This window comes from Sprattus sprattus (assembly GCF_963457725.1).
Source record: "Sprattus sprattus genome assembly, chromosome: 13".
Lineage (NCBI taxonomy): Eukaryota > Metazoa > Chordata > Actinopteri > Clupeiformes > Clupeidae > Sprattus > Sprattus sprattus.
The window spans coordinates 9,252,059-9,265,721 of NC_137911.1; the positions used below are offsets into that span (position 1 = coordinate 9,252,059).

At 42.2% G+C, this 13,663-nt stretch overlaps 1 protein-coding gene across 1 annotated transcript in view; it reads right to left on the bottom strand.

Moving 5' to 3' along the window:
- mgaa (MAX dimerization protein MGA a) overlaps positions 1-13,663 on the bottom strand; it is a 34,667-nt gene that overhangs the window by 19,006 nt on the left and 1,998 nt on the right. Inside the window, exons 2-8 of the mRNA XM_080849593.1 lie at positions 9,604-10,764; positions 7,633-8,890; positions 7,436-7,520; positions 7,222-7,332; positions 6,827-6,952; positions 911-1,012; positions 72-778 (exon numbers count right to left, since the gene is read on the bottom strand). Of these exons, the coding sequence (XP_080705719.1) occupies positions 72-778; positions 911-1,012; positions 6,827-6,952; positions 7,222-7,332; positions 7,436-7,520; positions 7,633-8,890; positions 9,604-10,694 (3,480 nt within the window). The 5' untranslated portion in view covers positions 10,695-10,764. The remainder of the gene's footprint in view (positions 1-71; positions 779-910; positions 1,013-6,826; positions 6,953-7,221; positions 7,333-7,435; positions 7,521-7,632; positions 8,891-9,603; positions 10,765-13,663) is intronic.

Genomic DNA, 13,663 nt, shown 5'->3' on the forward strand with positions numbered 1-13,663 from the left:
AGGTAAATAGGTTTCACATTAGAGTACCCTTTTCAGAAGCCAGCAATCTCATAAGACAGAAACATCAGTACCGTTATAGAGGCAAGCGCTGCCAGAGCGATGGAGGCCCGTTCCTCCGTGACAAACGTGCGCTCTTTCCCCTCCCACACTGCTCCGTCCTCCACATCCAGCAGCTTCACCACGGCGGGAGGCAGGTTCACACCGCGCCCACAGACACTGCGAACAGCCTGGGCGGCTGAAGTAGTGCCCCCCTTCAGAGAAGCCTTGACTGGCGGGGTCTCTGATCTTGGTGATTTTAGGGTGGATGGGGTCTTTGTAGTGTTTTTGACCTTGGATGATGTTTTTTTGCTGGGGGGAAGAATGGCATCTTTAGTTTGAGAGATGGATGGGGATGGTTGTGTGGTTGTGGGGGCTCCCTTGGCTGTCCTGGATGACCTGCGTGCCGTGCTTGCTCCCAGCTTTTGGGGCTCTTTAGGTTTGGGAGGTATCTTGGACCTTTTGGTTTGGGAGGTAGAAAGAGAGTTGGAGGAGACAGGGGCAGCAGGTGAGACCGGTGTGGGAGTGGGTGCGGACCCCCTCTTCTTCAGGACACTGTCCAGAGTCCGCACGTAACTGCTACTTTTGGTGGGCATCTGGTACGCCACTGGGGTGACGCAGCTTGCGGAGAAACTGGCAGCACGTTCATCAATGAGCTTTCCCTCACTGGCCAGGTACTCATCTAGCATGTCACTGCAGAAGGCTGACCGGTTCTTCAGTGACGCATCTGCGCTGGTACCACCTTCAAACAGGAAAAAAAATGTTTAATTATAATAGTGATCCACTTTTGTGGATATGGTGGTAAATATGACATGTATATGTATGATCTACTGAGGCTATTATTACATTATAATAGTATGATGTCTTGTCTTACCTTCAGGCTGTGATTCTTTAGGGTCTGGTGTGACAAATTTATTCCTCCAGCCTTTGATTTTGGTGATATCTGTTGTTTTTCCTGTCCGAGAAACAAATTGGACTATGTCCACAGAAATATCTAGTTAACATGGAAGTGAAATAAAAAAAATAATGGAGGTCTGTGTTTTTTTCAGAGCATGTGAGCGGAGCGGAGCGTGGAGCGGGTGGTGGAGCGGAGCGGAAGAAATAGGTTGGAGCGCAGAGCGGTTTTAAATTCAAAGGCCGGAGCGGGGATTTCACTCCGCTCCAGTCCGCTCCGATTTTAACTGCTTCTAGCGGCTTACATGTAGGTGGTTCACGTAGAATAGAATGGGTTTCAATGGGAGCATCCAAGCAACCTGATTGGATAAAACGCGTCACGTGAGACCCTTCCACCCCCCCCCTGCAACACTGGCTCGTGTGCCCGCGAGAGTAGCAAGATGGAGTTTGGGAAGTACTTCGAAAAGCAAGGTGATAGGTCATATAAATGCAAAATTCAGGTCAAAAAGCGAGAGGAAGATGTAGACCATGAGGAAGAATGTGGCGACATCATCGCTGTGGGCAAAGATTCGTATTTTAACCTTCGAAGGCATATCATGAGAAAACACGAGGAGGTGCTCCGCAAACACCAGGATGCAACAAAACGTGAGCATTCCTCTTTTGCCAATTCTAGATTAAACATTTTGGGTACAACATTTCCCCAAAGACCTTTTGTTTTGACTTCTCAATAACAACAATTTCCCGTAGACTAATTCTTTGGAGTTAGATTATTTCATTAAATAATTTTGATTAATTTAAATACAAGTTTACAGTTGGCTGCCGTCGGATTCTCCAACTGCTATGTCACTTTGTCTTATTCAGTAGCCGCCTTTAGCTAATAGGCCCTATGCCTACACAGAGAAATGACACGTCATTTCATGTTCATGTTCATTTCGTGTTCATGAAAGCCTGTATTTTAATACAACGTTCTCAAAATAGGCCTATTCCATTATTTCTTAGTGCTGTCAGTTTAACGCGTTATTAACGGCGTTAACGCGAACCCATTTTAACGCCGTAAAAAATTTTATCGCGCGATTAACGCGGTGTAAAAAAAGATCAACGTTATTTTGCCCTCCCAAACTTTGTAGTAGGCTAACGTCACGTTTGAGTGAATGATGAGCGCGATACAGCGAAATGGATGATAAAAAGCTTCTGAATAGAAAGTTTACCTTTAAAAGTTGTGTTGTGCAAAAGAAGTGAGCTTCACTGTTGTCTGAAAATGTCAACCGGCAGCAAAAAATATTAAGCCATGGTTTAACTGCACTATAGGCTGAGTCCATGTTTATCTTAAATGTGCACTTTATAATTTTATTTTGTACCGCCCTGTTCGGCAATGTTGTTTTTCAATAAAATAAAACATTGCTTAAAGCAAGCCAATCCACTTTTCCATGTTGATAACAGCATTAAAATAAAATAAAAATGATGGAAAAAAAATTATTGAAGGGGGCATTTAGAATAGATACATTTTGCGATCGCGATTCATTTTGATTAATTTAATCGCGATTAATTTTGAGTTAACTATGACAAAAATGCGATTAATCGCGATTAAATATTTTAATCGTTTGACAGCACTATTATTTCTTATTCAGGCCAAGAAACAGAGCGAGAGCAGCAGACTGAAGGGCAAAGCACAGGAATAAAGAGTTTCTTCGCTACCGCCAAAGCCCCACTTGTAACAGGCATACGAAAAAAGCAGCTGGATAAAGCGTTCTTTAAAATGATATGTCTGGATTACAAACCACTGACAGAAGGAGGAATGGAAGGAACGCGATATTTTGCCAGTACGGCCCAGCCAGGCTACACGCCCCCGTGCTACAACACGGTACGGGACACACTGATGTCTGATGCCCTGCAGGAGATGAACGATGGTCTGCGAGACCTACTGAAAAAAGGTGACGGTTTCGTGGTGTCAGCAGACATTTGTGCCAGCCGAAGGGGGCACAGCTTCCTAGCAATTGTGGCCACCTTCATTGATGGGTCATTCCGCGGACACACATCATTGCTGAGCTGTGACAACATAAAGGGGCATCACACCGCGGAACGGATTAATCAAATATACGAGAGTGTCCTGAAATACTGGAACATTGAAGGACGAGTAATAAGGGTGGTCACCGACAGCGCCAGCAACATGGTGAAGGCCTTCAACATCTTGCCTGTGACGGAAGAGACCACGGTTGGTAATGATGGCAGTGCTGAATGTGACGAGGAGGAGGATATGCCTGCGCTGTCGCAGATGGAAGTGGATGCGGTTAGAGCCAATGCAGAAAAAATTATATACACCCACTGCCTCAAGTTTACATTTGAGATGCCCTATCCATCTGCTTCAGCTGGCGATAAAAGATGCCATTAGCGAGCACAGCAACATTACCAGGCTGCTCGCCAAAGTCGGAAATCTGGTGAGAAGCGTGAGGAAGAGCACAATGAACACCGAAGAGGCGGATCGCATAGGTGTTCGACCCACAACTGCTTGCACCACCAGATGGAGCAGCCAGCTGCAGATGATTGATTCAGTCCTTCTACTCTTCCATAAAGACCCACTGTGGCAGTCAAAAATGAAGACTTCTGCAGCTCACATCACCCTAAACGAAGTGAGGCAGCTGACGGAGCTTGTTGGAGTGCTTACACCACTGGCAGACCTCACAAACACCTTGCAGAAGGAGTTGGGGAACCTGGGGATGATTCTGCCCGCTGTCAGTGAATTAAAATCCCTGCTCACGAAGGATGCTGCATTGCCTATGGCCATCGCTGCCTTCAGTGAAACATTGGCCAACAACATCACAGCTCGTTACAGTGGATATTACACCGACAAGCACTTACTTCTAGCGTCGGTACTGGATCCACGCTTTAAAACGGAATGGATAATTCGTGACGAGCATGTATGCAACAGGCTTGGGGAGATCCGTGACCTCCTTGTGGAGGAAACTGAACGAATGAACTCTCCTTTCGGAGCAACAAACCCGACACACACCTCATCTGAAGCCCCTGAGTCTGAAGACTCTGAACCAAAAAAGTCACGACTGTTTGGGTCATACTTCAGCGAGCAGCTGCGCACTCCTGAAGACGTCAAAGGAGAAGTGGAAAAATCCCTTTTGACCCCACGGCAGAATCCTGACACTGATGTCATTCAATATTGGATGGAAAACTCCAAGCGATATCCCCGTCTGGTGAAAGTAGCTTGCGTCGTCTTCAGCATCCCCAGTGGCTCTGCAAGCGTAGAGAGGGTGTTTTCTGCAGCCGGGTTGGTGTCCAGAAGTCACCGCACAAGCCTGAAGCCTGAAATATTGTCCAGACTGGTTCTACTAAAGGTGAACGCAAAAGAACTGTCCAGATGATGCCTGAGACAGAACGACTGTTTTTTTCTGTACACTGCGCCACCCTTACGCATCTGCCCAAGAGTCAGATCTTTGTTCTTTAATCGCGTAAAAGGCCTACGTTCACTTGTGAGTACAAGAAGTTTTTTTATTTTATTTTTTTTGCATCAAGAAGTTGCATTGTAAGTTGCACTATGAACACTTTAAAGGTTTTTGTTTGATTGATTTTTTTATCTTCAACTTTACATTTTTCAAGACTTAAATAAAGTCGTTCTTGCTGGTTTGAAATAAACTGTTTCTCTGGTTGTTGGCATTTGCTCAATGGAATAGACTTTATTTAAATTCATGTTTGACTTAAAACCTAAGTCAATGCCTATGCTGTAGTCTGTGCCTATAATCTGTTATAGTCTGTGTTTCAACTTCACCACGGAATCGCAGAGACGAGGATTGCACATTGTATGAAAAACATACACTAACGTAGTCTAGTAAATACATTAATAATTAAATAGGAAACGCGGGGCAACATGAATGGAGCGAGGTGTTACGTTCACAGCTGGGAAACAGCGCGATAATTTAACAGCCAGTTAACCCTCTGTACCCTGTAGCGGCCGTCCTATTCTCCTGTAACAGCCGCCACCGGCCGGCATGTTATAGTGACCATACACAAGCTAGAGTGTTATTTCTGAATGTTACTTACAAGCCTAATACATATATTTGACTCTTGTCAACATATATTCATGATTATAACCATATACAAGTATTGAACTAATTTGGGATAATTTGAGTTATATCAGTGTCTGCATCAGAGGGAGCGGAGTTCTCCTGAAGTCAGTGGTTATTCTACATCTACCTATACCCAGTTAAAGTTACCTGTCCCAGCTAATTCTTTGAAACACCAGCGATTCATTTATTACATTTTACTCACTTTCCCTAATCATTTGTAATAAATACACCACTCTACATCGCAGTTTTCATCAGTGCCTGTTACCAACGATAGTTGATCGTTTTAGCTATTTGTGCTAGTCTATCTTTATAACGTAGCTACGTTTCAGGCAGTGCTGTATGGAGTGGGCTAGATAGCTGTTTATCATACCTGGTCGTAATTGATGACTCAAAGATGACTTGTTAACTGTCCTTGTACTGTTATCACATCTTCTAGTACCTTTTTACGATATTGGAATGAGTTTACGGGTATTTGTTAACTTTGTCAGTTGTAGCTTTGGGTAATCCTGCAGTTGTAGGCGATTAGCACACAAAATGTTCCTGCAAAGCGATGGGTCTGACGATAACTCAGATTTGTTTACACTTTTATTGGTACAGCAAGATAAACGTGACACTTTTCGGTCAAAAACTTGACAGTCATACTGGTTTAGGCCCATTATTATCAGCAGGTTAGGTGATATTAGGGGTGTAAAAAAGAATCGTTTTGCATCGATGCATCGATCCAACAGCCGACGATACGATGCATCGACACGTCCGCAACAGTATCGATTTAAAAAAAAAAAAAAAATTTTAAAGGGATAGTTCGGTTTTTAAGACATGAAGTTGTATGGCATCTACATCACCAGTGTAATGCAATCCACGCTGACTTACCTCCGACAGCGTCCTGTGAGCAGAGTTCTCGTCCAGTTTGGGTCAAACCGAAAGTAGTCCGGCAGGTTTCTAGACCCAGGAAAATAAAACGTTTCTCTTCCCAAAACATTATGTGTTCAAAAGAGTGATATATTTGCATCCCAAAACCGTTGTAGTGGAAAAAGTCACACCTCGTTATCACTTGGCCCTATTTTCAATACGCTCGATAATGCAATCTCACAGCTAGAGTCTACCTTTGATTCGCGAAAGTTGATTCGCGAAAGTTTTGATTCGCGAAAGTTTTGATTCACCAAAGTTGCCTGAGAGAAACGACCATCACAGGAAAACTATGCTTTATGTCAATTTTATCAAATGTTGTCTCAGTTTTCATCGTTTTCCTGTGATGGACGTTTCTCTCAGGCAACTTTGGTGAATCAAACTTTCGCGAATCAACTTTCGCGAATCAAAGAGGTAGACTCTAGCTGTGAGATTGCATTATCGAGCGTATTGAAAATAGGGCCAAGTGATAACGAGGTGTGACACTTGACACATGTATCGGTGACATCATTAAATCAAACGCCATATGTCCCAGGGCCCTGGCATAATTACATGAAGGGAAAATGTCAGAAAATAATTTATCCTAAAAATTTGAGCGGAGCGTGGCGCGATTTCGCCGGAGCGGCAGGAAATTTAAGATGAGCGCGGAACGGTTTTGAGCGGAGCGGTTTTGAGCGGAGCGCCCTGGCACAACGTTGAGCGGCAGAGCGAATGAGCGGACATCATCCTGAGCGGGGAGCGGGAATTGCGCGGCGCTCCGCTCACATGCTCTGGGGTGGACAATTCTTTAACTTAAGAGTGCCTAGTGTTCCTCAGTAAAACTTTTAAAAGGTTAAAAAAAGAAGCAAAAGAAAAACCCTACAAGAGATACAGTACATTAATAATGAGACATAATTAACAAATGGAATTGTCCTTACGTTGTGATGACACACCCTCTGAGTCTTCACCAAGACATGGAGAGGCAGGGGGAATAGGCAGCTCCACACCCAAATATACCAGATCTATGGCTAAGATCTGATCAAGTATATTCAACTTCAGACCAACTTAAAAAAAAAAGAGAAAATCAGAGTGTTCCATCAATGAGACCGCAAATGACTGGCTCCATTCAAGGTGTTATCAAGTGTTACTATTAAAGAAATAAGCTACAATTTACATTATCTATACATTACACGTTGTCATTTAGTTTAATATACAACTCTTCCTCTTGATCTGTAGCCAATCACATATAAAGTCTGAAAATCTAGCCATTTAAGAAACGGTCCTAAGAGTAGTGTAATTAAGAGTCTTTGGACCACAGGCTAATCGGTCTTACCTTCCTGTAGGACTGGGTGGATGACCTGTTTGTGTTTCATGACCTTTAAATCTTGAAGGAGGGCCTTCTCCAATGAAGCGATTCGTTCAGCCATGCTCTCAGGGGATTCAACTGTTGCAAAAAGACATCACGATTACACACCACCCATCTAAATGGTCAGCGCAACTGTGTTCTACAACGTGGGTGAAAAATTCATTAATGTTTTAATGTGTACCCTGCTTTTCCATAACCTCAGACAATTTCTGCGGTGCTGGTGGTGATTCTTCAGCTTGGTCTCCAAGATGAATTTCAAGAGCCTCCTGTCAAGTGCATGAATGAAATTTCACCATTTACTCATTTCTATATAACAAAAACATTACAACTAAATACAGGATTAAATTGTTTTTAGGCTAGAGTATGTACTGTAGTTACCTTTGAGGTGAAGGAGACAAACAATTGACCTTCCACATCTTCAAGGTTAGGATGCATGCGGACATCAGTAGGACCACCAACTAACAGTGGCTCATCAGGTTGCTTGGTCTTTCTGCCTTTTTTGCGTCTCCCATTGGACTTTTTCCCCACAGACAGCTGGTTGCTAGAGTTGATTACAAGGGACGCCACACCAGTTCCACAGCTCGCTTCATTGTCCTGCACTTGTTCAGTGGCTTGGGGAACATCTAGTTTGTCAGGAGGAGGATCTGAAGGCTCTTGGTCAGATGAATGCGCTGGGCTACCATGTGAAAAGCTTGGGGATGATGGGGAACCAGGTGCCGAGTCAAAGGCATCAGCTTCAGATGGTAATGGTGACGGTGTGGCAAGTGTAGTGGATTGGTTGACAAGGTCTTTAGATGAATTTGTAGGAAAAGACTGGGGTTTAGCTTCATTGGTAACAGGCGTTATGTCAGTTTTAGAGAGTACTGTAGTGGACAGTAGTGTTGTACTCGTTTCGAGTGATGGTGGTTTGCATAAGGTTTGTATTTCAGGGAATGTTTTCAAAGTGGCTATGTCATCGGTTTTAGGAGATGTCAAACATTCTAATGGGGCACAGAGAACAATGTTTTCAACAGTTTTATTAGATGAGACAGGAGACAGTGTTGATGAGGTATGGGTGTCAACCAATTGAGTGCATGATTCTGTAGGGTTTGTGGAATTAGGTATAAAACTAATACTTGTAGAAGGTGAGGTATTGCCTTTTGATAACAAATTAGACCCAGAAGCATCAGGTTTAGGGGCGATATTGACAGGTTTTGGTTTTGATTTGCGCTGTTGAAAGAACAATGCAAGGAGGGGCAAGGCCACAGCACCTGCTCGTTTTTGTGACACAGATTTATTCTCGGTTTGTTCTTCAGAGTCACCAAGCGTTATTCCTGAGCCAGTTTCCTCTGATGAAATGCTAGGACCCTTCTGCCTTTGAGATTTCTGGACACAAAGAGAATTAGAAACATCAGGAGTCTGTTCCGAATCCTCCATGGATTTCACATCTGCAGGTAACTCCTCCTTCACAACAGGCATTGGCTGTACGTCATCTTGCACTGATTTTTGTGACGCCTTCTCCAGACCTAGGTTGCCCCCAGGGTTAACACTGCCATTGTCAGTTTTGGGATCACTAGCCTCAGGGGCTATCTTTCGCAGTTTACGCGGTGCCCCTTGAAACAACTCGGACAAAGTACTTGGACGTCGTTTCACAGTACTGGAAGCAGACAAAAAACAAATTAAGGGTATATTGAGAGTGAATTAAAAGGGTTGTGGACCTTCACATGCCGATAATGTTCATTTCTTATCTAAATAATGTATTGTGTAAGGGGTAAAAACCATAGGATGTTTTGATCACCTGTTTACCCACATAATTCTACATAGTATACATTATCATCTCATAACCTTTTAAAAAGGTTTCAAAACAATCTGACTCATTAAGAGCACAACTTTATGACTCCATGACTGGCAGTTATGCATGGGCAATGAGGCAGGTTGCATCCGCTTTAAAAAAACTAAAAAAACTCCCTTAGAACTTTCGTAGTAAATCATTCTGTACTTCATTATTAATGGGAAACTATTTCTTCCTGAAGGCCATAAATTGGGTCCGGTGAACTTATAAGACAGAGTAATTGGTCATGTCATGAATCCAAAACAATAAATGTTGTCTCATACTCGTATGCTGCATAAAATAGTACTCATCTTGCTTGTTTTAATTTCGTTTCACAGAAATATAAATAGTAAAATAGCAGCGGTGACATGATTTTTAGTGTGCATCGCTTCGATTTCTTGTACCTTAAAGAACTTCAAGAATACTGTGATCACAATAGAAATATAAAAATATGTCTTACAGATATAGTTAATGTTATAATTACATTTATCTCAGACATAAAGCTCTCTCTGTCATTTTCATGTCATTATATCACTAACCTCTTCTCTGTCATCCCTGACAGCTGGGTATTACCATCTCTGCGGTAAACCTCACCCTCCTTCATGGCTGGAGGATCCTGCTCCTTAGTGCTTTTTTCAACAGGGACCCTCTTGGCAAACAAAGCTTTGAGACTGTTTGTAATGGGCCCAAGCTCCTTATTATTCTTATTTTCACCTTCCACTGAGACACTTGGTGATCCTAGTTTGGGCATTAGGCTGCGCATGTTGGCAGCATCTTCCCGAAAACCCTTTGCAAAAGGGTTATAATCAATTTTGAGTTGAGTAATACTCAGGTTCTGATAAGCCGTTCCAGCAAAGAATTCTGTTTGTGGAAAACTGAAGGTCATGACATCTGGCCCTTCTACATCGATCACATCTGTTCGCTTGTCAGCAGGAACTACATGCAACCGCGGCAAGTACCGATGCATAGAGTGCAATATGACATGTCCCTCTTGGTCCATGACATTATTGGTAAGCTTGAGCTTGTAAAATGACACAGGACTCTGCATCCAGTAGTGACCAGAAGCAGGAGACTCCGGGTGGATGAAGACCCTTCCTGAGACGTGAGCCTCTGATTTTCCATTTGGCTCCCAGCGATGGTCACTCCATTTATAGCGATGGTTGTCCATGGGAGTAATGTCCATGACAAGGAGGTAAGTCTGGAAGGGCTCCAACCCAGAAATCCGATAGCGGCAAGACGGAAACATCCGTCTACCTTGCTTGGTTAGAATCATCTCTGTCTTGCAGCGGAAGAACTCATTCCACATGTTGTTGTTATCCAGAGTAACTGTGATGCCCTTGGATGTGGCCTCTGCAGGTAGATTCTCTGGAAGGTGGCTGGAGTTTGTGTCTGAGGATAATGTGGAGGTGACTGCATAAGGGCTTGCTGCAACCAATGCTAGAGATGGTTTCATAGCAACATTAGCTTCTCCATTAGCATCTAGAGCTCCCTGGTCCTTGCCAACTTCAATAGTCTGCCCTTGCTTGAGGTCTACAAAAAAGGATGATGTAGCAGCAGTAGTTGGGGCCACAGCCTGGGCAGTGGCCCCGTCCTCTCGAAGCACCATTACTGTCTGCTTCTTTTCGGCCATGAGATTATGAAGGACATCGGGAAGGCTTCAAGACCCTTCTACCTCGGACTGTGTCTTTGATAGCAACATCCTTTAAAAGATAAAATAACAAATCTGTTAGAGTATTTATAACATTGCCACCATACCCATAAAAAGATTAATGTCATCTGAGGGATGGGAAAAAGCAATGATGCGCGTTCTTTCACAGTTTCCTGTAGTTTGAAAGTGCCGAATTGTTATTGTTGTCTGACACACTTTGGCCAGTGCTGTTTAAAATGATCAGATGCAATAAACGTTTACGTCTTCAGCAGCCTTTGCAGAGTTAGCATCTTTTCCACTTTTTTATTTTTGAACTGCAACGGATGATTGGTTTATATAGTCGTGTCGTTGATTACAAAAAAAACAAGTGAAAAACTCAAGCATCGGGAGGGGAATCATCACGTCTCTAAATAACTGGATCACTTAGCTATTAACATGCTAAGTAGCTATTGTACAGTTCACGATAGGTACTGTATTACTCAATATTCGTAGTTAACTGTTTACGGAGTGCTACCGGCAAATAAACGCCCAGCAACTAAATTCTCACCAATGAAGTAGCGGAATGTAATGCTCCGTAGACAAATGAGGAGTCAATACGCCACAAGCGTGACACGTTCTATGAGGGGTATCTGGGCTTTAGTCTCTATGACGTAGCCTAGCAAGTTTGATCGCCTAGTAATTTTTTTTTGTATCTGGCAGGAGTAGGATAGTTTAAGAGGCCTACTCTGCCAGAGCCTACTGAGATAACTAGCTAACAGACTTGCCATGTGAAGAACAAAAACAGCAGAGTTGGCACTGTTAGAAGCTAGCTGGCTTGACAACTGTTGTATTATGGTTTTATTATGATTGTTTATTTATACCATGGCTTGGGTGAATTTCCTATTGCTCTGTGCTGTTTAGAACATCAATAAAATGTTGCGGTTGTACACCTATAAAGCAGGTCCAATAAAATGTTGACCGTATGACACTTGTAATAGTGAAATAGCTTTTAGTACCAATACACTACATTTGGGCTAGCGGTGAAATTCCAAAGCTAAGGCTCAACAGAATGCTGGGATATGCTAGCATAACAATGAGAGTTATGGAACGATTGACTGGGCTTTAGCCACAACAACCATCCATTTAGAACTATTGATGAGACTCAATGTATGGTGAAAATAAATAGCTAAAAACGTGGAAATTATATCTGCAAATGATCATAACGTTTGTGTGTCCAGCACTGGGTTTGTTCAATGTTGCATCTCTTAAGCTGCAAACAATGCTACATTACGATCTTAAAGGCAGGTAGGCTAGTAAGACAAAAGAGCAGTCAGCTAGCTTCAAATGTGTTGGTAAGTGCATGCGCACCCTTCAATAAAATCACTGAGAAAAACAAGACCACTTTAAATGATTTCCAGCAACAAAAGTCTCTTGATGAACTGACCTAAAGTATAGATTACCAGGCATCTCACAATATGATTTAACCACATTCCTTCGGTCACAAGTAGATTCAATTACGTCTCCTCGATTTGGCCTAATTGCAATTAATAATTACACAATTTCATTTTAACTAGCGCGGACTATGGAGGACCAAACCTGCCATATTTACAAATGAATAAATGAATAAATAAATGGCCGCATCCATGCATTTAGACAGAAATAATTCCTAGTCCTATTCCTTTTCCTTTTCCTATTTCTATTTCTATTTCTTCTTCTCAATATGTTAATGAGATGTGTCAATCAAAAATAGGTAGGCGGTATTTGACACACCATTGGCTAATCGTTTTCAATGCGTTGTATTCGATTATGTTAGGGGATGTTCTCTCAACTAGATAGTTAGTCATCATAACTAGTGAAAGCGCAGTTTGCTAGATAGCTAGCTAGCTAACTGCAAGCAGCTTCATTTGATTTGGAGCAGACATATGTGTATTTTGCGATGTATTGAGTTGGGAGTGGGGTCTCACACACTGTTTAATCCACAGCTGGCAACTTTCCTTCTATGTTTTGGGCTTTGGAAATGTGAACAAAAACGACGCGTCCCTCTAATCTCTCAGGGTACCTTGTGTCAGATCTACAAGTCCCGTAGGCACACTTTCGCCATGCTACTCAGATCTCAAAGTTGTCGGACCTTCTTTTCTTAGTAGCGGTTGCTAAGGTATGATTGGATATACATTTTAGTTTTCAACGAAAACGCCAGCCTGGCCAAGTCTCTGGCAATTGCCCTTTTGACGTCTTCCATGACAGCAAGGCAAGGCTAACATAATCGGATACAACGCATTGAAAACGATTAGCCAATGGTTTGTCAAATACCGCCTACCTATTTTTGATTGACACATCTCATTAACATATTGAGAAAAAGAAAAAGAAAAAGAAAAAGAAAAAGAAAAAGAAATTGGAAGGAATAAATGAATAAATAAATACATGTATTCATTTATTTCTGTCTAAATGCATGGATGTGGACATTTAGCCTATTTATTCATTCATTCATTTGTAATTATGGCAGGTTTGGTCCTCCATAGCGGACAGCCATGAAAATATTTAATTATCTAAGGATTAACATAAGCGTCATATTTTCATTTACTGATGTGACTGAAAAAGGTATAGCCTATATTAAGTGACCCAACACATAAACAAAAACATATATCTGTTCAAGTGATCTATTTTTTTCAAGACAAAATGATTCAGACACCCTTAGAAACCACCCACAAACAGATTTCCAAAATAATTTTCAACAGGCAACCATTTTGGCATATCATTTTACACGCCAGTGTTTCTCAAATGATGGGTCAAAAGTAGGTTGTAATGTCATTCTGAATGGGTCACAGAGTGGCATCTACAGCTGTATGATGCTTATACTTTTAAGATTAAAAAGCCTTGACAACATTGTGTTGGCCTATATGTTTTTACTAGCCTGTTTTTGAGAAATACATTTGCTTTGTTCGACCATCATATTTGGGTCGCAACCATGGTAA